Below are 25,489 nucleotides of genomic sequence, written 5' to 3' on the forward strand. Positions count from 1 at the left end.
ACGTCATCACGTGGCCCACGATGGACGCGGAGCCGCAGACGACGCCTACCGACGCGCAAGGGTACTGCTACGCAAAAATTTCCGGATCCAGTCTGACGCCCGGGGATATTCTAAGGTAAGGAATCTAATACTAACCTGTTTCTTTCAGATAAACATTGTACAAGGCCTCTTCATTAAAAAAAAGAAATATATATATAGCTACACATGTGACCTCTTTTTGCTGGCCTAGTTGTTTTGGTAAAGGCTTTAATCTAGAAGCGTGTCTAATGTAACCTGTGTCTCACTGGCATATTCCTGTAAAACATTTTCTAAGTTCTTGGCAGCCAAAAATGTTTAAGTGACTAAGAACACGCCTTGCAAAATGGATAAAACGTAAAAGCATTGCAATTGCAAAGAGTTGTAAGGTTTTAAACAGCCTAGCTCAGGCAACAAATAAAATAAACAAGCATTGGCAAAGTCAATAGGTCTTGTGTATGCAAGAGCTATTGGTTTTGTCAATATTTTTTATCCATGTTGTACAGCAGCACAGCGGAAAGTTAAAAAAAAAAGAAAAAAAAAAGCAACATGATGTGGTCAACATTCTCCATGTCACTGCCCTTTTTTCAACTTTCAAATATACTTTTTGGGGATGTAGAAGTACAGGGAGTAAACTTCTTTCCCCACTGATGTGGTTGATCAAGTTCTATTGTTCTCTTTTCAAGTAATGCCTGCGCTTTTACTTGCAGCAGCTTCTGGTGGGTCTGGCCAATGGTGTGCCTCTACGATGGAATACCGATAGGTGCGGTTATATACAGGCAAATGCCATAGATGTGATAAATAACATGTGTCTGAGGTTCTCATTCCTTCTCGGGAAGGTATAACCGGATTCATCCCATGGCAAGTGAAATCACTCTTTTTCGTCTACATGCTGCTTACCCTTATGGTGTTCAGCTGCTCATTGCAGGGTGGCATGATATGCCCTTGTATCATAGAACTGAGAGTGTTTAATGGGAAATGGCTCAAATAATGGGTCTCCTGGACAGTCCGCATTATAACCATGTTGAGGGTCATCTCTGTCATTAATGGGCATGGGGTCATCCTAAGTGTTTGGCTGATATTCTAGGGCCTCGTGATGTGAAACTGCGTACACAGACTGGGAAAGAGAAGACAATATTAAGTTGATGGTGGTGGTTCGGGTTCCCTGGTTTTGTCTCCATAATTGAAAGGGGCTTCCCTATGTTTCTCAAAAATAGCCTCTTCAAACGTGGAATGTTGTTCACTGGGCAAGTGCTGGAGACCATCGGAAGATGTGCCTGCAAACAGAGTTCATATAAAAAAATCCTCCTGGGCCTCACATCTGGTTGATTGCCTATGTCTTCTGTTGTTCGGTTCTCTTTTGGTATCTAGCTTGCTAATGGCTTCAAGGGTGTCTTTGGCATCTATTTTAGATCTGAGACTAGCTGGGCAGACTGTTGGTGCTGAAGTTGGCTATCTTAGGAGCGGGGCTCAGGCTCTATGGTTTCTCAGTGTTGAGGCTGTAGCTGTTTGCGGCAAGGCTTGGTCTCTTGTGCTTTTGGTGCTGAAAGACCCTTTTAGGGTGGAACTGCAACAGGAACAGTGGCTTAAGGCATGGCTGTCCCAGTGCTGTTTCTTGCCCTGGAAGGAAAAACCTCTGTGTGTAGTCTTTGTGCAAGCTCCAGTGGCATCTTAGTCCTGGGAGTGGGTCTAATTGAGGTCCCTGGAGAAGACTGCTCTTTGAAGGCAGAGTGATTAGAAGCCATATATTCCTGACTAAGCTCTCCATGTTCCCCTGGAAGTGAAAAGGTTGCAGACCAGGTGCTGATTTGACCAAAGAAATTTGCAGTTGTAATTTGACCAAATTTAAAAAAAACATGTTCTCCATATTCCTGCCCTCACTGAGAGGCATTCTCATGGAATATGATCCCAGGCATCTCATTCGGATTCAGCTACGACGCACTCTTCAATCGTATTTGTTCTGCTGAAGCAGACATTGGTAGTACGTGGATCTTACATATGGGAATTTTCTGTTTTCTAGTATATTTCTGTTTTCTTTAGCAATGGTCCTGGAGCACTCAAAATGTATCAGATTCAGACTTGAACGTCGAGCCTATGTCCTAGTGCATTGTTGTTTAGGAGGAGGTATCAAGTCACCTCAATTCCTTTACTTCAAAGAAAAATAACTTGCAATGCCTGTTCCCAATACTAGATGGCAGGAGTGTGCAGAGCTTGTAACCTAAACTAAACCTGGCATCCATGGTGAATCTGGAAAACATAGATTACTCTTACCTTGAAAACAAAAGAAGTTTAGTGGAAAGCAAATAATGAAGTGACTAGTTGCACGTTCCAACAAAATTATAAGGCAAGGTTCAGTGATATGAACAGGCAGTCATGAGAGAAAAACATGGAGGAACGGGGTAACGCAGGCCCCGGAGTTTGATGTAAATTAGATAAAGCACAGTAAAGTGAGAGAGATAAGAAAGTACTCTTCAATATACTTTGTTCTAAACAGCAAAATAAGGATAACCTAGTCTCATTTACACTCCCTCAGTAATGGCTTAAATCTTTGTTGAAAGTATTATTAGACATGTTTACAAGTGTTGCAGAGATGCATTACTTCACAGAAATTTTACGAAATACTAAAGGCTGATGGAAACCATTTGCAAAAACATACAGCAGATTTGTCGCTGCAGTGTTACTAAGGGTTATCCTCCATGTATTCTAAAAAAAACTAAAAAATCTGGAAGTAACACTAAGTAGTAATGTTCTACTGATTTACGGTATTGCCTCCAGATTTAGTGCTCACATCTAAATAATACCTTACGTTTACAGTAGGGAACGCATCCAATAGTGTCTGAGTAAATGTAAATAACAGCCAAATATATCTAGTGCAAACAGGAAATTAGAAGACAGACTTTTAAGAGTAGGATGGCTCCAAGGTTGACATCTGGCACATAATATGAAATTGTTGCATCAAAAACTTTCAGACTGTACAATATTTACCTCATCATCCACTCTACTGGAAACTCACGGAGCGCTGTTGCTTCTTCTCTTGTTATATAAACTGGGATGATCTTGACACCATCAGGCAAATGGGGATCTTCCAAAAACAAGATAAGAAAATGTAACTTCTCCTGACATACTAATATAAATTAATTTATAAAAGAGAATGCATTTCTTTAATTCCTTCCAAAGCAAAGGTTTTGGATTTTTGTTTTAACACAAAGCGTATTCAGGGATCTAGTACATGATACTGGGATATATAAGAAGCAGATCACAGTACAGAAAAAAACTGTTGGATGTCAAATGCAGATTTCCAAGGAAATTTTGCAGTAGTATACAAATGCTAGAATATAAAGATATGAGTACTAGCCCTTGTGCATTAAAACAGTTGCATACAATTAAGATTTTTTTCTAATTCAATTACATTTTTAGGTCGAGCTTAGCGCAGCGTGCATGCGCTGCTCTGCGAGGCTTCTTGTAACTACTCTAAACTACTCTGTGTGGGTCTGACTTCCCCCACGCATTTGGTTGGCTTTTGCGTGTGTCATTTTGTAATCGTACCGTGAAAATGGCTAAAGGTGGGTGCATGTCCCACCTCTTTTGGAAAGGTCCACTCCCACAGCGTTTTGCTGGCGGGAGCGAGCAGCAGCACGCAGGGCGGCAGCTGCAGTGCCTCCACGTCTCCCCTGCACCACTGCCCCTTGTCTCCCTGTGCCCGCCCCTACCACCCCTTGAGCTGTTTGTTCCTGTTCGCCTGTTGACGCTCACAAAGTCTGTCAGTGGCGCAAACCTTGCATCAGATGTGTGTGCAAGCACAAAATTATGCTGAATTCTCCAGTATCTTACTTCTGTGGCACTGTAACCTCTAGGTTAGGGTGCTTGCGGAGGAGTAGCGCACTGGGTGCTTTTGGTTACCGGACAGTTTCTCCCGTGAATGTGCCACTGCTGGAGACATGTCAGCTCTGTAGTGACTGGCTCCCGTACAGCTTTCTGGTCGTCGACACAGACGTCCAAGCCCCCGCCCCCAAACCAACAACTAAATAGAGATTATTGTTCTCTGTGAAGATCTTATCAGCACAGTCTGCTTCAGTGAGCCTGTCCGGGGCTGCCTGTCTTCCTGTCTTTTGTAGCCTGTTGCTGGGCCTTTGAAGTGATACTCCGATGGATGAAGTACATAGGGGGTGCTGCTAATAGAGGGTTTAGTACTGGTCATCCGTCAGTTCGCGTTGGCAGGATCCTTTCCACTGCACCCCAATTTTGTGTACTGGCCTTTTTATTTAACTCACATGTGCATCCCTTTACATTTTTAAAATGTAGGTTGTTTTTATAAAGTTAACACTTGTCAAACATATTTCCTCCGTGTGCATGAACACCAAGAACCAATTCCAGTATAGTTCCCAGCTCAATTTATCTGTGCGCATCAATAAGAGGCTCTCCTTCCATCAAACTAAGTTTTCTATTATCCTGTTAAAGGGTGGGTTCGGGTGGCACTCATACATCAAGTATGCAACGGGGAGGCCTCCTTAGTAGTATAAATAAAGTGCCAGTGCATGACGAGAATTTGATAAGAAGGAGTTTAACGATATCCGAGAACCCCCTGTATGCTGGTGCCTGCTTTTCCCATTGGAGATACATAAAGCACCGCAATACCACATCAGAGACCCACCAGGCGCTATATAAATGGCAAGGAATGAGTTACTGTAAACGTGGCTTGCCTGTCTCAGTTGCAGTAATGTTGCAACAGGGGCCTTCCCTAAACCTCAGGGCCATCCATGGCAAGGTTTGTGTTGCTGTTTGTGCAGGAAGAGATAGCTTTGTCTCCGAAAGTGTCCAATGCAAACAAACTTTCTCTTGCCTCTTACAATGGCCGCAGTCAGCTCCCTGTACCCAGAGTTACTGTCAACAAGCCGCCTCCACGTCCAAAGGGTTTTTGCCTAGCGGGTGTGGTCTGTAGACAGTACCATGTCGTCATCTTTTTGGGTCTAGGTTTCTTTACTTTGTCAAAGCATTACTCTGCATTTTGTTGTTGGGTAGGCTGTGTGAAGCCCTCTGAAAGCCATAGCTGAAATGCAGATGAATGCAATAAATGTAGAGGCCTCCACTGTAGGGTTGGCAGCCCCCCAGCAATGCACAGGAACTCATGGGTTGTAATCGATCAACATTCCTCGGGGCCCAGAGTAACCACACAACACTGACAACTGGTCCATGCTCTGTGTGCCATGGTGCGTCCAGCCAGGCACAAAGTATAAAATAATGGGAAGACCATGCATGCGCTTGGAGGCGTGCACAGGTGCGTGTACGTGTAATTTTCCAAGGCCCACAGCAGGTCTTTACCGACTGGGTTCATGCTCAGAAAGTTAAACAAAATCTAGTCTGCTCCTTATGAGGCGCAGCATCTCTGCAATGTAGAGCCAGATGTTGATTTAGGTTGTTTTTGTTTCACACACAGTGTATGTAGAGTTGTCTGTTTTTTCCTCACTTGTTGGATGTACTCTTGTATTCTTCACACAAAGGCCGCTTTATGCTGCCCTTATGGACTGCAAGCTCTCACCAGGCTTTGTGTGTATGTGAGGTGCAATACCACCTAAGCACCAGCTCAGCACCAGCGTAGCATCACCTCAGCACCAGCACAGCACCACCTCCGCACAAGCACACCACCACCTTAGCACTACGTCAGTGTAACTCTGCATGACCTGAGCACCACCTCAGCACCAGCGCAGCACTACCTCAGCACAGCACCTGTGCAACACCACCTCACTACCAGTGCAGCACCACCTCACTACCAGTGCACCATCACCTCAGCATCAGCGTAGCACCACCACAGCATCACTCGGCACCACCTTAGCACCAGTGCAGAATCTCCTCAGCATCACTCAACACCACCACAGCACCACCTACGTATCAGCACAGCACCAACTTCGCATCAGTGCACCACCAGCAGAGCACCAATTCAGCACTACTGCAGCCCCATCACAGCATAGACGCAGCACCACCTCAGCACCACTTGAGCATTAGCACAGCACCAAATCAGCATCACTCAGCACCACCTCCGCATCACTGAGAACCATCTCGGCACAAGCACCCACCACCTTCGCACCAAGTCAACATAACTTAGCATCACCGGAGCATCAGCACAGCATCACCTCATCACCGGGACAGACAAACTAGAAGACATTGTATATGTTGATTCTTTTTTAATAGGGTTGTTAAATTGTACCTAATATTTACTTGGGTATATATTAGGTAACAAGAATGCTTCGAACACTTTATTATAACTTTTTAACATACTGTACAGCTGCTGCACTGCTCTACAACATAGCTTAAAGACATTGGCAAAGCCAATAGCTCTGGCTAAACACTTATAAGGTCCCAAAGGAGAGACCTATTGGCTATGCCAATGCTTGTTTATTTTTTACCTCATTGTACGTCTAGCTACAGATAGCTTTAGATGTCTACCAAACTACATGTCAATAAAACACACAACATGAGGAGAAGGGCTTTAGGTCAGTCACCTTGAGATGTTTAGGATGATTTTCCGTATAACATTGGCTTGGTGGTAAGCCCATCACATTCAGCTCCTAGAATTTTGAAGATGTGTACATTTTGGATTAGCGAGTGATTAAAATTGATTTATTTTTGTCATTTACTGCTCTTGAGGCAGGCAGCATAATGGAGTCATATGACAGGAGCTTTCCTTCTCTCAGTAGTAACTTAGATCTCCAGAAGGGGCTGCATGAGTAGGGCTGCCACATTGTATGCCCGCAACATCCTTGCTTCTGCTCTTTTTTTTAGGTTTGGTTGAATTTATGGGTTTAATCTCATGCAGCACAAGCATTTCCCCAACACAAAACAGAACACTTTTCTAGAAACATGTTCTTCTGTCTCACAGACTCTGGGACACCGATTCTTTTCTGCTGAGCTCAATTTGTAGAAGGTGTAGAAGGTGTCTGAGCATGAGCGAAAAGTCTGAATGACCTATAGCTAGTCATATAAGGAAGTATCTGAATAGCTCGTCAATAAATTGTAAGGAATACTACTTGCTCTAGTGACATTTGGAAATGTGCTACCTCAGCGTCATTCACTTTCTTTAGCGAAATACGATGTGCCACAGTTGTATTTATTGGTAGAACTTTTACTTACAGTAAACACTTTTGTAATCTCTTGAAAGGGCGAATTGATGTCAAAGTACATGATCCCATAGAAATTCGACAGAAAATACTGGACTTCCCTAGCTACTGAGACTCAACGGCTACTTGGGTCAAACTAGAACTTTGGTAAGAAGTACTGGGACCCTGAAAACACTGTTGAGAGAGATTTACAAAGGTGAAATTTGAGTATTGCACACAATGGGCTGCACTTTTCTCGGAACCGTAAATAGTGAAAATATGCAGGTTCCTTCAGAGATACTGAGGTACCAAACATATATTTTATTTTACATAAACCAAATCATGCAGACCTTCAGCAAAGAAATCCATCCAATATTCATGTGTTGATACAATCTGTGAATCTAGAAGTTCTTAAGTGCTTAACTATTACTAAGTGTCTAGACACTTTATGTGTGAATGTGCTCTTTGTAAAGAACATAATGAAGTCACTTACACTGGATTTAGCTAATACTGAAGAGGGCTGACCCACTGCCCATGCTGTATGCTGTAGTGTAGGGGGTTGAAGAAACATGTCATCGACACAATAACAGACCACGATTTGGACGCAGGGCGTGAGCAAATGCACATAATTCAGAAGCAATGAAAAAAAAGAAATTTTGGGGCCTTAATTAAGTTGAATGGTCAAAACACTTAGGAACCGTATGGACGTTTAGCAGTGAATGAAATGTTCTTGTATATTCCCGTGCTTGGCATAGATTACACCCTTAGTTTCCCCTTCTTACAGAGGTGTGTTAAGGGTGGGCAGGATTGAAAATATGTTTCAACACATATTGTTCCACTTGCTCTTCTGTGTTTCATTGGACCTTTATCTGGGGGTTTCCCTTGTGTGCATCCCACTCGGAGTATGATGCATCTGTGAGTGTCACAGAGGTGATCTGAAAGACCTGCCTCATCACCCAAAAGTTTATATTTATAGAGTTCTGAGGCATGGCAAAGTTGAAGATATTTAAAAAACTAAGTTTTGCCAAGTGTAAAATAGTGTGCTCTTTGCTCGCGGTTCTAGCATGACTTGATGCTCAACTGTCTCCTGTCTTTGAGACGAAAACAAAGTCCAATGCACGAAATCCCTGCAGTTCCTTCATAAGTTTTATCAGTGTTTTGTGCCATAGAGAGGGGACTCTCCTGTTAATTTCCCATACCATTAGATGTGCCTCAATGTGGCCCACCAGCAACCTATAGGGGTTCTCGCAATTGTTGGTACTTGTTGGGAGAGTGGTGCTTAATATAACAGGGAGTAGGAGTCTAATGGATGAAGAAGATCTAGCTCAAGCCTCGATGTAATGTTGGTTCTATGACAAAAGAACCAATAATTAAGTGGAATTAATTGGGAGACTAATAGCATAAATGGATATTAGGAATACTTAAGCCACCTTCAAATGGAGGCTATGAAATTTGGGAAATACGACTCTAGGGACTCTGCAAGCCCACAAGAAAGTGCTTGGTTATGACTGAGGAGATTGGAATAACTACGTCATGAGGGTTTGATGATTGGTTAATTTCTGCAAATTCTGTACATCAAACAAACCTATCAAAAAGTGTTACCCATTATGGTAAGTGGCGGGCACCCATCCCTACATTTCCTGTTTTGTTCTCTTGAGCAGAGGGGCAATCTTCAGTTCCCAACTCTGTTTTACATCTTCCTGTATCATCAAGCATAGGTTCTTAAAGTGGAAATCAGCTAAACTCAAGCAGGTAATTTTTATGTTGTTTGTGCCTGATCCAGCTACTTTCATATACGTAGATTGTTCAAAACGTACTCTACAACACGAGGCCTTGCCATAGGTTTGTACCATATGAACTGTTTTGGGGAGTGAAGGGTCTGGCCACTGAATGAATAGCTACAGGTTGTCTGAACAAAGCAAGATTTCCCTTAAAACCAGTTTTTCCGTTGAAAGCCCCTTAGATGGGCGTCCCGATAAAACCACTCTGTCAGCAGTTCTATTACGATCGTGAATAGAAGTGATGAGAATGGTCACCTCTGACTTGTCCTTCGTCATATATGAATTGGTTTAGATGATACCCCATTTACCCATACCCACTGGGGTGTATATGGTTCCTTAATATTTTGAGGAAGAGCTGGCCAACCAGCATAGTTTGAAGCACCTGGTGCATGAAAAGCCAGTAGATGGTGTGAAAGGCCTTTTCAAAGCCCACTGAGAGTAGTGCTGCTGAGCCCTTTAAGTATTCTATGCGTGCCAGTGTGACCTGAAGTAATCTCCAATAACAATTTCGGTAGTCATTTACCAGTGTGTGTATTAAATTGGCAAGTTTCGTTGCCAGCCCTTTAGCGAAGAGCTTGACCTCCATATTTATTAGTGATATTGGCCGGTAGGAGGCGCATTCATTGGGGAGTCTGGCTGGTTTGGGGATCACTGATATAGTGGCATCCCTTAAATTATATTGGAACTTGCCTGTGTCTAGTGCCTCAAACAAAGCTTGCAAGTGTGGTATTAACAGCAAGGCATTGTTTTAAGGAATTCCACTGGAAATCAATTTAGGCGAGCAGTTTTACTGGAGGGTATAGCCCAGATTGCTCGATGGAACTCACTTTCGGTAATAGGTAGCCCAGTTCCAGTCTATCGGTGATGGGCAAGGTATTAATAATGAGATCAATTACAACTGGGCACTCCCACTCAATTTGAGTCACATCTGGTATAGCGTAGGGCTTCCTATAACCCTACAAAAAATGTCTGCTATTCCAATGGTGTCCATGACCAACCACTCGTCTGACTTTAGTACCGATGGGGCGGTATAAGCATCTGTCTTTTAGTTAGCCAACCAATTAATCTATTCTGTGCTGCGTGGTCAGGTAGTAGTACTGGGCGTTGCCTACCATTTTGGCCCCTAAGTGCTGCCTTCGCACTTCAAGTTTCCTGAGGATGGCTTCTGTTCAAATGTTGCCCAAGTGGGGCGCTAGGGTTCCAATTGGGTCCTCCAGGTCTTTAGTCTCTCATCCCCTAACTTAGTCTTTGCCTTTACAATAAGACATGGCCTGCCCCTGACTATGTTTTAAAGGCTTCCCAAAGGGTTGTAGATCAAGTCCACTTTAATATCAAAGTACTCCGCAATGTCGTCTTTTAGCAGACCTGTACGTTTTTCTCCCCATAACCACTAGGCACTCAACCTCCAGACTACCCGTGGCACCCTATCCTCTTCCCCAATGCTCATCTCAACTGGAGGGTGGTCGAAGATACACATGGCAACATTTGCTCTTTGGAGAGGTCAGTTGATTGTTTTGGGACACAAGCAATATAAATGGATAAAGCAGAGAAAAAGGCACAAAAACAGGGTGTGTACTGCCTTGTTAATCCAGTCTATTTACATCAGCAGATACTTACTTCAGGCAAATTCAACTGGCCCAAACCCAGATTTGCGAACAGAAGGACGAAAAACATCAAAGGCGTCCTTGTGCACACCAGGCCAAGGAATAAACCACCCAAGTCTACCATCAGAGATACAAACATGACCCCAATCACTGGCCACTACCCCTGTGGCACATGTGGAGTTTGCAAGTTTACCAACACCACCAAGACTCTACAATTAACTGACAACATATTGTGGACTCAAAGAAGTCATACCAACTGTAATTCAACTCATGTAATCTACCTAATCACCTGCCCCTGCCGACGCCAATACGTAGGCATGACCTGTCGCAAAATTAAACTCCGCATAGGAGAACATCGGAGCAACACCAGACTCAAGAAAAACACGAATCTGTGTACACATTTTGTGGAGGCAGGTCACACCTGTGACAATCTCAGATGGACAGTTCTTGAAATGCTTCAATTCAAAAATCAAAATGCAGAGCAAACTCTATTCGAAAAAGAACAAAGATGGGTAGACCGCCTCAAAACAGACACACTGGGGATGAACGATCATATTCCTTGGCACCAGTTCTACTGAATAAACTACATCGTCTTGAGTGTCCTCCATCTTACTAGCACCTACTCACACATAGAGTTGTCCCTCTTTTGTGTTTAGGACCCATATAAAAGACTGGGATCTATAGTCCCGCCCATAGCCAGGGGAAGAGTCAGCACAAGGGACACAAAGCTGTACCTCATGGGTAAGAACGGTAGCACACCGCTTTCCAGCAAAACAGGTAAGACTAATAACTGTACTAATCACTGGGCCCATCTTTACTATGCGTATGCATAGTAAAGATGGGTCCCCTGTTGAAGTGCTCATTTTGCGCAAAACAGGTAACTACTATTTTATTCATCAATAAGGGGCACATAAGTCACAATTCACGTCTCCTTTAAAAACCCAAAATCTCCCATCAAACAACTACCACTATCGACCGCGCACTATTTTTCACTAACAGATGATTGCGAAGCACATATGTTACCAACTCCCCGACCAAAATAACACACCGTTTAGACTAAATAACTTTACGTCTACTGTGCATGTGAAATAACTGTGTGCTTTGTAAATATATGACGCCTTGGCTACTACAATATTTGTCAAAACTTCTTTTGAACCGCTGCTACCGCATTTCCCCCATCTCAGACCTAGATTGTTTTCCTTTCCTCTCTGTTCACTGTGTTAATGCCACAATGTTGGCGCGCATTCTATATTTGGAGTAAACAATAGTGCTCCCCATAGAATCTTGCATGACTGTCTACTCACCTGATAAAAGTACCGACCTACTTAATAGTTTGTGTTGGTTTTTGTCTCCACAGCATGGGAATTTCCCATTACTCAACACTAAATCCCACACAAATTGTGTGAGGCACATTTCTTAATGATCCTTTACCTTTTGTTTGTTTATATGTTTTTTTGTCCTGACGAAAGCTCCATAGACCCGACTGGGCCAAGTGAGCTGAAACATGTCGACACGTCTTTCAAGAGATATGGTAGTCCAGTAACTTGACCACCTGCATATCGCAACTCCTTTTTTAACTATAGTGCCTAACTATCCAGAATAAATAATCTTTTTTGATTATACACTATTTTTAGTCTATTCCTTCACATATATATTTTTTTGATCTCTGGACACGTCTACTTGTACCAGAGGTAGCCTCAGGTGAGGCAGGCATCCAGCACGTCAATCGATCACCCGATGAATACGCCATGACTCCTGATGGGGCGGAAAAAAGATACACCGCAAACGACAATACCAGGATGTCTATGAGGGTGTTCGAACACAAACCAATGGTTTTGTAGAAACAAGTGTCCATTCTATTTTTGATTATTGAATATTTACATCATGTGTCAACCAAACCTAACAAGAAAACCCATTTGGATTGGATCAATGTTGTATCTGTGTGTCCTGAGTTGAGCACATCTAATACTAGTTCATCAAGCCGTTAAAATCTACTATCATTCCAAGGAGTCAATCCAGAATCAACTTGGGTATCAATTTAAGTGTACGGCCTTGCAGACCAGGTGGTATGTATAAGTGTTCAAGCAAGTTGACCATGTGATCCAGGAGCATTGCAAAAGGCGTCAGCCAGTACAATGCCTACTGGTTAGAGATCGGCAGTGAGGGTTGTACTTTTAAGACGCTAGTATAATGCCTTCAGAGTGGCTGGGCTGGTATCGCACATTAAGTCATGGATTGAAAATGTATTATATGCCTAGTAAAAATGCTGTTCTAAATAAAGAGTTAAACTAAACTCCCAAAAACAAATAAATTCCCATTCTTTTCCAACTCCTCCCCCCCCACACTATGCTTCCTCACAAAAAGCATCTGTCACCCACAATAAGCAGATACTCGGGGAGAAGAATGCAAGGGTATTTAAGTTAATCTCCATCGCCCCTGTTAATTGTTGCTCTTCTTGCCTCCCAGAGTGGGATTATTGACGTGCATAGTCTCTACGGTTCCCGAATAGTAGAATATCAAAGGTAATTCGAGATGGTTGTCCTCTTGGGTCATACAGTTGCATGCGCCTATTTGTTCCCCTGGATTGTCTCTGCTTCTGGTGTGCTTGAGAGGATATTTGTTTCGCAATGCTATGTTGTTGTTCCTTTCTGTCACCGTCATCTCTCTGTTCTTTGTCCATGTAGTTGCTCCCATCATCTTTGTTACCATGTCAAATAACACTTTGCTTTTGTTTCACCTGGTGCCATTAGGATAATTTTCTTGGCGACGATAGGTGGCTGTCCTACCTAGGCACAGCTGGCATTGTTTTGGCTTGCCACCTTTGCTGCAGAATGTTCCTATCATCCACCCACTTCCATAAAGCTTCGGGGGTGTTGAAAAAGAAAGATCATGTTTTCAAGAAGACTCCAAGTTTGGCAGGGGACATTAGTATGTAATCCATCTGTATGACTTGGAGTTCTTGCTTGACTGCTGTAGAAAAGTTGTATTCTTGTATGGTGGGCTATAATTCAGGGAACAGCCTTCTCTTTCTGCTGTCGCACATAATGGAGCCGGTGGAAGCCGCCATTTTCCCACAGGCCTCAGGCTCCCCACTGAGGGAGCAGATAGTTGGGGTCGGGCCACATCAAATTCATCAGTGCTCTGAGGGCCCTTTCAATAACAAAGCACTGTCAAAGTTCACTTGGCGGGACCAGGAATTCAGACATGTGCTAAGGAATTGTTCCATGTGCTGGAATTCGGTCCCATCTGGGATGTCCACTATCCTAATATTATTTCTTCACACCTTCCCCTCAGTATCTTTGGACCTGTCTTCTAGGTGCTTTGAAGTTTCCAGGTGGAGTGAGAGCAATGTTATTGTGGTTTGGGTCTGATGTACTGTTTACAGGGGAAAATTGTCTCCTGTTACTCTTTCCATTATATCACGGAAGTCATTCCTCAGCAGGGACAAGTCCATATGGATCTCTTCGGACACCTGCACAATCATGTCTGTGGGTGGGTTTAACTTATCATATAGTAGAAACAGGGACTCTCCCACATTGCCAATCTTTACCTCTTGGGAGGATTTATTGTATTTCTCCTTCTTTGCTTGTGTCAGTTGACCCTCTTTGTCCTTCATGGTAGTTGCCTCTCCTTTACATTTGTGTGGCATTTCACAGGTGCACCATTAATTTTACAACTAACCTCCACCCCCTCCCTATCTCATCTAGTAGTGGTGCCCTAGGGGACAATCTCTCTTCTGCCCCCTTTCCTTAGTTTTTCTTTTCCAGATCACCCCAATGTACACTGCGGAGTCAAAGGCCTTCCTCTCATAGGCACTAGGCTGCGTCCCACAGTGATCCAATGCCACCATTCCCTCTGCTTACGGCGGCTCAGCACCAGGCAGCTCTCCATCAGGGCAACGGACCGAAATGAGAGTTCAGTGAATTCCACTAGCCCGCAGGCCTGTAGGTGGGGGATCCACTTTCTGTTGGTTTAGACAGTCAGAAGTTGTCACCTACTCCCCGCATTAAGTAGATACGTCTCAGCACCACAACACCTCCAATATCGCAGCCGGTGAATCAGAAGCAGAAACTCTCACTCGCCACCAACAATTGCTACACCTTCTTCGTTTCTCTGCTCGCAAGGCTGCTGGCTCCTGTCTCCCTTATGAGAACCATTGTTGAGGTGCAAGATAGTCTTTGAACTCCATTGCAATTCGGGACGGACTGCACTGGTGAGTCCACTCTGTTTTCTTCCCACACCTTCCACTTTTCGAGTCCGCACTGTGCAGGCAATGGAAATGAGCGGTTTTGAAGGATGTTGGCAAATGGTGGGGATAGGGAGGAGGCTGGTGATTACAAATCCACCATCTCGTATGGCAAGTCGTACCCCTACTTCCCATAGTTTTTAGATTATGGTCTCATTAACCACTCACAGAGTGGTGGTTTGTAGTTGGCAATGGCATGTGGTATCATTGAAATTCATGAAGTCATGACACCCATTAGTCCCATTACTGTTGTCATTTTCAGAGGCTGGGGCTTCTGGTAAAAACTCATCTTTTCCTGCATGCTCTTTTCTCTGGGGACTGCTGGTTGTATTCTAGCAATGATAAATCCACCTCACAGTCATTTAGTTAAACAAAAACATAATCTCCAACATTTTCCCAGACAACACAGCCTTCATCCTAATCCTGCCCCTCTATTAATCATCTCTTTCCCACACATCCATTTCAGACATTAGGAAGGCATCCAACCTTTTCTCCTCATCAGGTAAGGAAGCCCCTTTAAGTCCAACTTTTAAAGGTGAACCTAACAATACTATAATTAACTCTCAATCAACACTACCTTCACTTAATTCCACCAAATTCTCCCTTACTCCCACCTTCAGTTAGTATATGTTATGATCACAATAACTGCTACAGATCATTGTAAACTTCAGCTACAACCTTTACGCAAGCTGTTGCTTTAACTAATAACCACATCCTACATGGAATCAAACATAAGCCTAACATCAATCACAGCTTTCAGGGTTCTCAAGTTGAATCCAATATCCATTGCACCAACAGGACACCTCCCACATTTCCAAGCCACAAAACAAAACAAGGCAGAAACAAATTGTTAGAAACAGGACCCCTGGCTGGCCAAGCCTCGCGCCAAAGTCAGTCAGAGATCACCATTTCTAAGTCAGGGCAAGGGAGTTACACACCAAGATAACCCCTGCTCACCCACTAGGTAATGTGACGCGAGCAGCAAGGCTAATCTCGGAGGCGATGTGTAAAGCGTTTGCGCGCGCACCCAGCAACAACACCCAAGGCCCACCACAAAGGAAACTCCACACAAGGTTATATAAAAAATAGCCTTTGCATTATAGCAAAAACACATTAGATAAACACACTCTTTACAATGTGCCAACAGGCACGGGCAGAATTTACAGGGGATTATGTACCGGACAGGGCCACATGGACCACCGTCAGGGGTAGGCACTTTTAGAATTAGCACTTTGTAGGTATAACGCTTAGCACATAAACATATAACGACTGTAGCACCAAAATAGTAAATGTAGCACACAGCCAGTAATCACTGGTAATGGGGAAATACCTCCTACGCAACCCTAACAACCTTAGGAAAATCACGCAGGGAACTAGGACCTTATTATCAGGACCTATAGGAAACATAAACAATCACCTAAGCAGGTCACATTTAGCAAAGGTAATGAGACATAAAACAATCACCTAAGCAGGTCACATTTAGCAAAGGTAATGAAACATAAACAATCCCCTAAGCAGGTCACTTTTAGCAAAGGGGAAGAAACATGAAACAATCCTCTAAGCAGGTCACTTTTAGCAAAGGGGAAGAAACATAAAACACATTGCACATGAGGCTTAAAAACATATTCAGAGGTGCAGGTAGAACATTTGCGCAGGAATCACATAAGCAAGTAAATCACAAATGCACAGGGTGCACATAGCACAACACTAGAACTGTCCCCCAGGCCAACTGGCCTCACAAGGGCTGAAATGCCCTTAGTCCAAAATGTCAGGGCAGGCTGCACAGGCAGCCAAGAACACACCTAAACGTGGCAACTGCCCACAAAGTGCTGGGCAGTTGTAAATAAAGATGAGCCAACGTTGGAGCCTTGTGGGCTCAAGAACACAAATGATGAGGGGGCCACACACAACGTGGGAGCCTTGGGGCTCTAACCCTCTGACTGTGTCCTTCAAGAGCCTCGCTGGGCTCTAAATAAACAAAATGGTACTCAGAGCCTCTCTTGGGGCTTTTAAAACAAAAGGGGGCTGGGAGCCTCTCGGGGCTCAACAAACAAATGGGCCGGTCGAGCCTCTCGGGCTCTAAATACCCAAAATGCAGGCCTGGAGCTTCTCGGGGCTCGTCAACCAAAATGGTGCGCCGTGAGCCTTTCTGGGCTCGGAGAAAAAATGCCTCGGGTGGGGTGGGGAATTGGGGGGGGAGAAGCGGCCTGCTGCCAGCTGGGGCCGCTCTACCCTCCTCCGTGCCCTGGTATCGTTGGAGTCCCACTCGGGGGACTCAAGAACAACTGTGGTCCCCAAGAGCCTCGGGGGGGGGGGCTCTGTAACAAAAATGCCGCCTTCAGCCTCTCAGGTCTCTAACTGACCAACTGCCCCCACGAGCCTCGCCATCCACTCAGGGGGGACAGGCACCGGCAATGTGCCCCGTAGCCTCCCCCTCTTTGCTAAAGAAACCAGGCTCCACTCACCAGGTTGCTTGCTGGCGGGGCTTCTCCTTGCAGTGGGCAGGCCTCCTCTCCTTCGCCTTGCGGCGCTGAGGGCGGGACTTCCGGCCCTTCTCCCGGTCGGGCCGCGCTGCAATTGGCCGGCCGGCCAAACACTTCCGGATCGTCGCAGGCAGCGCGGCGGCCCGTTTCAGGCACTTGTTGGCTGGGGAATAATTAACCGAGGGGTAGGCGCCCTCGTAATAAATTAAAATATAAAAGTAGCGGCCAGGGGACAAAATAATAGAAAAATAAGCGAGGTGGGCACTCGCCAAGGCAATCACAAGCAGGGTGGGCACCTGCACAGCAAGCAAAGCGCTCCCAAGCGCTGGGGAAAAAGTAAAGCGCTCCTCAGCGCTAGCAGGGAAAGGAAAGCGCTCCCAGCACTAAAGGGCAGAGAAAAAGTCCAGCAAAGTCCTTAGGCAGGCAGGGGGGCAAGGCTGGGCCCAGGGCCAGCTCACTGGGTCTCCAGGCAGGGAGACAATCCAAGTGGTGGTCCTCCTGGCCCAGGCAACAGCAGCAGCCCCCTCTGGCAGGATCCTGGAACAGAACAGAGACCTTTGTGTGGGGACACAGCCCCTTTTTAGACATAAAAATCCTTTGTTTCACTTCAGGGTGAGGGGAAAAACCAGTCACAGCTGGTCTGGGAGCACCCTTGAGGTGCTCAGCCCCTCACTCTATTCACTGGCAGGGCTAGGGTCATCAGTCGCACCACAGGGGGCGGAGCCAGCATTGTGTGGGGAAAGCCCAGCCCTATTCAGGAACCAGGTGCAGCCCTCCCCAGCCATCAGCATGCTAATCTCACACTCACCACCGGGCAGACCCATCCAGACTTCCTGGAGCCAGGCTTACCAGCCAGATCCAGCCAATCACACAACAGGCATATTTTACACTAATATGCCAACTCCTAGAAGTGGCACTTGTACACAAGACACAATCATGCCACATACATCATGGCGAAGCATTCACTCTCACGAGTTCGCACATACCAAACTCGAGCCTGCACTCCCCACACATAAGGAACTACCAGGGACACAGACATTCCCCATGCATTCCTATGGGAGGGCAGGCCAGCCTTACTACACGCACGCACTTTACTCTGGGTCACAGGGAAAAAGTGCGCAGAGACCCACAAATCATCAACACAGATCATATATTAAAAGCAAAAAGATTAGGGGTGAACCTGCCATAAGGGCCAAGTCCAACACAAATGATGAATGAATACATTAATTATCAAAAATACGAACCATTGCAGAACCTTCTATATCCAGCAACTTGACTGAACGATTTCCCCTAGCCAAACTAGCCTCTGCTGAGTCTAGTGGATTAGGAAAGTGACTACTCTGAATACCACAACATGGACTTATGAACCTGCAAGTCTAACAGATGCCACTCACTTTAACAGATATATGAAACTCAAAACCTGCCTTATACCCTTGCTGCACCAACTTCCTGACTCCCACATTTACACACCACCATCCCTACCTAAACTGTTGGCTACTCAATGCACGACAAATGTCCAAGAAAAGACAGCATGGACAGCTTAGTTACCTTCGGTAATGCTCTTTATGGCAGATACTTATCTAAACGCAGATTCCTCAACCTTAGCATTCCCCAGGTGCCAGACTGAAGGCAGAAACTTTAAACAAAATTGCTCCCACGCACTGTTAGGTAGCATCAGATCACCAACAAATCTTCATGGCAACAGTAGATGTTAAAGCATTATACACTTCTATACCACATAACCAAGGCCTAGAGGCGGTAGAAAAAGCACTATTGGAGAGCAACTATGAGCAAGACATGAAAACATTTTTGATGGAACTGCTACAATTTACTTTAATGCACAGCTACTTTGCTTATCAGGAAGAATGGTATCTACAGAAAAGCGGTACTTCAATGGGTAATCCAGATGCACCGACATATGCTAATATGTTTATAAAAGAATATGAGGAAGCACATATCTTACAGAAAGAGGATTGGAATAAATATATTAGTCTATATGTACGCTTTATAGACTATATTTTCATTGCATGGGAGGGAACGCAAGCAGCACTCACCAAACAGATAGAGGAGCTAAATACCATTGATACGAGGATATAATTCACATGGGAAATAAAAAAAGACAAGATACATTTTTTGGATGTAGAAATAACAAACACGCCTACGGGCTTTGCAACTAATCTATTCAGAAAAAGCACAGATAGGAACAACATCTTAAGATTTGAGAGTTACCATCCTCCATCCTCCTTCATTAAAGAAACATTTACCCTATTCTCAACTGATGAGGGTTAAAAGAGTAGTCTCGGAACCACAACAACTGGAAATACAAACTAATGAAATGATCGATAGGTTCAAAAAAAGAGGATACCCACACAACATATTACAACAAGCCCAACATAGAATTCAAAACACCAAGAGAGAAGATCTGTTCAAACAACAACCAAAAAAAACAGAGCAAAAAATCACCTGTGTGAGCCAATATTCAACTAAGAGCCATCAAATCAAATGCATTGTTAGACTCTGGGAATTCTCGATCTCCTGGCCACCCTAGGCAAGACTTGCTGAGATAAATGCAGTTCAAATTGCATCAGCCTGAATGATCTTAGGAAAATGCCATTTTGAGCACAACATCCTACTGCATATATGCAAAACGGACTCCTCATCAAAGCCTGGTGTACCTTCATAATGACCTGCCTAACCCTCACGTGGGTTGACAAACTGGTAATCACAAGAAAAGTATACTTGGGAAGCCAGTTTCAAGGAGTCGACAAACTTTCAACTATTGTATGTCTCACAAACCTGGCATGTATTGCCTGGCACCCTTGCATAAAACAAATTCTACTAATGATAAATTACTATAACGCACATTGTTTTGCAAATAAACTTTATCTCAGAGAGCCAGAATGATCTGCCCTTTTCAGATTAAACTATCCTAAGGAATGTGCCTTGTGTCGTCCTTATTTGTACAAAAGTGTCCCAACAGTGAAGCTGCTCTTTGTTTGCACCCCAACTTCCCAAGCGAACACTCCCCGACATAATCCCAAGGCTTAAGATAAAATTGCGAATCAAACTCAATGGGCTTCTGTTCTAATTGGTCTCCAGGCTCCATACACTGAAGGATGATATCTTGGTTGGTCCTCCACTGTCACTGGCTGAACACAGGCAATCATTGTGATCAAGAGGAGCTTCCAGTGGTCTACTAAAGTCAGTAACAAAGTGGAGATGAATATTACTTCTCTCTACTCCCTCTGTGATAAATGTCATGTTTCAAAAAACCCTGTAACTTCTAAAACTCTATGTATGCAGTAGGCTTTTATCCCCTCCCACACAAGCACTGACTGTACATGTGAAGTGTACTCATACCTTCTTTCGTATTTATCCTGACAAAGTCGCTTCTTTACCTGTACTCTGTGAATCTTGCTAAACCCATATCTGCAAATTCAATGAACTGCCATTGATCGCAGGTTCTTACACATTTCAGTGCAATTTAGACATCTTGATAACTCTGCCTATGTTGCTGTTGCTCTTGTATACACAATTTTGTTGGCTCAGTGCAGTTGCTTGCCCTCATTGTAGGTATGTTTTCTTTTGTATAGACATGTTTTGATTTTTTTTTTTAGAACTACAAGAAAGTGTAGTGTTTATTAGGCTTAAAATGTATTAAGCTTGAAATTAATTTTGGATGCCCTACCTGTACACCAGAGCCACAGCTCTAATGTTTATGTGTTACTATTAACATTTTGCCTCTTGCTTACCCTGGTCTTTGCAAATATTTCCATCTTCAGCATCTTTCTGTAACAGAAAAAAGATAATATGAGATAAAAATACTTGTGGCTGCAATTGTACTAAGCACAGGGAACAATGATGCATAAGGTGGCTTTAAGTGGAAATGGTGGAAATATAGCCCAAGCAGATAATATCATACACGTGGAAAATATACTATTCTGCAAACCATATGCTTTATGTTTATATCGACATTTCACAAGTTTCAAGTTAGCAAAAAAGCAAATCTCCATGCTTTCAGGTCACATGACCACATTTATTTCCCTTTAACTCAAACAGAACAATGCTTGGTGAGGATGAATTAGTTTTTCCACGAAGGAAATATATTTAAGGGAGGTAAGAAAGTAACTGTGCTCATACGACCATAGCCCTCATTTTTTCATAAAAGGCATACTTCATTTCTAAGAAATAAAAACGTTTCTCAACAAATCCTCATGGCAAAGACTCTCATATTGCACACAGAATTGCAAAATTACGAGCCATGAAGCAAGCCTTGGCCATGCAGATCAAAGTAACTACTTGATATGCAGTTATATGGTGGCAGCTTTTCATAGGTATGCAATTATCCTGGTATGAAATGGACTGTTTCTGTATTCTTAAAATGTTTTACTGTTTCACTTATATACTAGAATCAAGTAAGGAGTTCACTGTTACCATCAGGAAGTCGATACTCAGTACTCCAGAACTATTTTCATCATGATTTTTTCTCTACTGGGTACCCATCATCTTACATTTTGGAATACAGCATCACGACCCTTAGTCCCACATACTGGAATGTACTACATACCTTTATGTCTTGGATGCTTGAGGCAGTATAAGGAATTTTGCCCAGAAATTCTGAGTGTGTCATAGCTTATATTATTGTAGATAACCAAGCAGTGACTGTCCTGCTTTCTCATGTAATGTCGCCTTTGATAAGAGGTCACTTAAGAGCATAATATCGTGCCCCATTCAGCTCCTCAGTATTAGTCTGTCCACTACAACATCTAGCCTGGGTGTCCGCTATATACTTTGATTTGGTGAAAACATCAATTTCCAATCCAAAAATTCTTTATTTCGGCCACATGGGCCATAAAAGATGCAGTAAAAATACATGAATAAAACACAATATATACAATAAAAGCCAACTGGACCTGCAACGTTAGAAAATACAAGGTAATATAAGTTAACCAGACATTTTCTTCCTTATTATCCATGCTGCCATTAAAAATTTGGAAACCGCAAACACAATGTGGCCCAGGGTATTAGTTTTCATAACCCTGTAGGCCTGTAAATAGTTCCTGAAGCCCAGGTTCCGACATAGAGGGGCTAGCCATCGCCTCCTCGGGCTCCGATAGACATGGCAACAGAACATTATGTGCAAGTCGTCCTCATCAGTAGCTTTGCAGCAAGGACAAAGCTTGTCACCCCCTTGCAACCATTTATGGGTAAAAACTTTAGTAGGGAGCGTACCAAACCTCCATTGCAGGAACAATTTCCTCGCCAAAAGAGGATAAATAAAATCCATAAAAGGTTCAAAAACATAAGAATTTTTGGATACTATAAAACGTCCCGTCAGGGTGCCACTGTCATAGGCATTGTCCATATCAGCGAGGGTTTTGTTCTTGTAGAGCTGTGCCAGGGTTTTGCGCGAAATCCTTCTACAACCCTGAGCTGGGTCATCCCATAGGTCTGGCAAATTCAGGCTGGAACATTCCGACTTGATGAATGCCAGCCAAGGGATCTTACCATTAACATCCAGCCTCATGACGTGTATAAGGTCCTGCCTGTAATGATGCAGTTCCTCAGTGGACCATAACCGATGCCAGTACTTCACCGGTTTCGACCGCAGATCCTCTGCGATTGACGGAAGGCCCAGGTCAAGTCTTAGGGGGAGGAGTGGTGTGCCTTGCGGGAGAGCTAGAAGACGTCTGAGGAAACAGTTTTCCACCCCTGCCATGACCTTCCCAGCTTTATGGCCCCACAGCTCACTGCCATACAAGGCAGCTGCCTTCGCCTGGGTCCTGTACATTTCCAGGGCCGAACTGACAGGCTTAAAGGTGGACTTATTGGATACCCTCAGGAGTGCGCCCGATAGCTGGGAGAGTTTCAGCCTAGATCTTGCCACCTGGGAATCCCATGTCAGATTTTCTTGGAGTGAAACCCCCAGATATATGAAGGTAGAAACCCTTTCCAGACTAGTTTCCCCCAGTTTTGGATTGGGTCTGGTCCTGGTCGGAGGGTTGAAGATCATGAACTTAGTTTTTTCCGTGTTCACCTCCAACCCATGTTGACAACAGAAGTGACCAAAACCATCCACGATCCTCTGGATCCCCATAGGGGATTTGGAAAGAAGGAGGGTATCATCGGCAAACATTATTGCCGGAACCCTCCTTCCTGCCAGAACCGGGGCGTCATTATCCCCGACAGCGTCAAGGTGTTGAATGACGCTGTTAATGTACAGACAGAACAGTGTCGGAGCAAGGACACAGCCCTGTCTGACACCTCGGCGGACCGGGAATTTACCCGAGGGCTTGCCATCCCTCCCACACCTCACTACCGCAAAGTTGTTCTCATGCAGCCTAATGATGATTCTAAGGAGGTGGGGGGGAACTCCTAGCTTCTGCAGAACCTCCCATAACTTCCCCCTCGGGACGAGGTCGAAGGCTGACCTCAGGTCCACGAAGACCATGTACAATCGACCTCCCTCTAGCGTGACCGTCTTCCAGTACAGGAGAAGGAGGCGAAAGATTTGGTCCATGGTCGACGTGTTCTTCCTGAAGCCAGCCTGAAGGGGGCTCAAGATGTCATTGACCTCGACCCAGTCTAGGAGATGGTCCAAAATGAGGCGCGCGAAAAGCTTTTGGGGCACATCTATAAGGCTTATAGGCCTGTAATTGGAAGGGAGCAGAGTAGAACCCTTCTTATGGATGGGCACAATCTCTGCCCCCAGCCACGACCCAGGGATCGCCATACCTCCGAGAATGGCATTAAACAGAACAAGAAGGTATGGGCCCCAGATATCCGGGTGGTGCCTAAATAGATCCCCGGGTAACCTATCCAGGCCTGGCGCCTTCCCCACTGCTAGGCGTTCTAGAGCAAGCTCCACTTCCCCCAGGGATAGTTCCATTCCGAACTCCTGAGAACCCAAGGGCAGTTGCAGCTCTGCGGCCGGGCAGGAACTAGTATCTTGGTAAAGAGCCCCAAAGTGGGCCTCCCAGACCGCGGGGGCTATGTTAGACTCAATCGCTTTACTGAGTTCCCTTGACCCATTATTTACAAGGGCCCAAAATTTCCGGGAGTCCCTAAACTTGAGGGCATCGTAGAGGTCCTGCCAATGCTTCCAGTCCCACTCGGTCCTTGCAGCCGCCAGCACTGATTTATGGTACTTCCTTAGGTCACGTACTTTGGCCTTGTCTGACCCCTCTTTTATGGCTGCAATGAGCTCAGATTTTGCTGCCCTGCAATCTGGGGTGTACCAGGTGGGGACAGGGGTCCTTTTCTTTCGGATTGGGACCTCCGGATGGAATGCCTCGGCCAAGTCCCTCACTAGAACCTGGTGAATATTTCCCAGTTTCTCGCAGTAATCGGGGGTTCTTGGTTCATTCAGGAGAGCATCCACCTCCATGAAGCTTGGGAGTGCCAGCTCATATAATTTCTTGATGGACTCTTCCGACCTCACCAGCTTTCCCCACTTAACCCGGCGCCTGTTTGTGGTCAGGAGCAAATCCCCCATATCAACCCCTTGGCCAACTGGGGATGAGTCCGTCAGGGGCAGAGGGCACAAGATATTTAGGCAAAGGGCGTTGTGGTCGCTGTCTGACCTCTTAATTACCCTAAAGTCCAGCACTTTGGGCCAAAGTGTAATGTCCACCATGATGTAATCTAGCCTCGACTCATGGCCCCTCCTGTTGAAAGTACACACCGAGGGGGTATCGGAAGGGGTACGACCATTACACGCCCTCAGCGCGCTATTCAGGGTAAGGGACATGAGCTGTAAGGCTAGAGGGGACCAGGCTTTAGGGTGAGAAAACATCAATTTACTTCCAGGGTATGAACTATATATCTCCACATGCAGACTGCACACTCCATTAAATACAGAAATTAAGGAAAGATTTTCACGCAAACAACCCTGGTGTCCAGCACTTCTCGTACTGCCTTCTCTATTTCTACCAGTAGTGCAACTGCAAACTAGGTACTACAAACCCTTTGTTATTGGGTGCTGGAAGCATATTTCATCTGGCCTTGGCTGATATACCCTCACCAAGTTGCGCAATAAATAATGAGCACGAGGGTGGGTGGAGGGAGAGACCAACAGAGAGGCATACAGTGGATTGAGAAATATGGAGAGAGGGTAAAAGCCATGAGAGCGAACAGCACTTGAGGGTGACAGCAATATAGGGATAAGAACCCGAGAGAGAGGAAGAGAAGTACAAAGTGCTGGGGAAGCATTGAGGGAGAGCTAATGATGCAGAAAGAGCACGATGGGAAACGCATGCACTCCCAGAGT

General features: G+C 44.7%; 1 protein-coding gene across 1 annotated transcript in view; it reads right to left on the reverse strand.

The window, feature by feature from the left end:
* HPS4 (HPS4 biogenesis of lysosomal organelles complex 3 subunit 2) overlaps positions 1-25,489 on the reverse strand; it is a 231,350-nt gene that overhangs the window by 103,025 nt on the left and 102,836 nt on the right. Inside the window, exons 9-10 of the mRNA XM_086943139.1 lie at positions 20,973-21,009; positions 3,001-3,097 (exon numbers count right to left, since the gene is read on the reverse strand). Coding sequence (XP_086799265.1) covers positions 3,001-3,097; positions 20,973-21,009 — 134 coding nt within the window. The remainder of the gene's footprint in view (positions 1-3,000; positions 3,098-20,972; positions 21,010-25,489) is intronic.

Source organism: Lissotriton vulgaris, chromosome 11, assembly GCF_964263255.1.
Source record: "Lissotriton vulgaris chromosome 11, aLisVul1.2, whole genome shotgun sequence".
Classification (NCBI taxonomy): Eukaryota; Metazoa; Chordata; class Amphibia; order Caudata; family Salamandridae; genus Lissotriton; species Lissotriton vulgaris.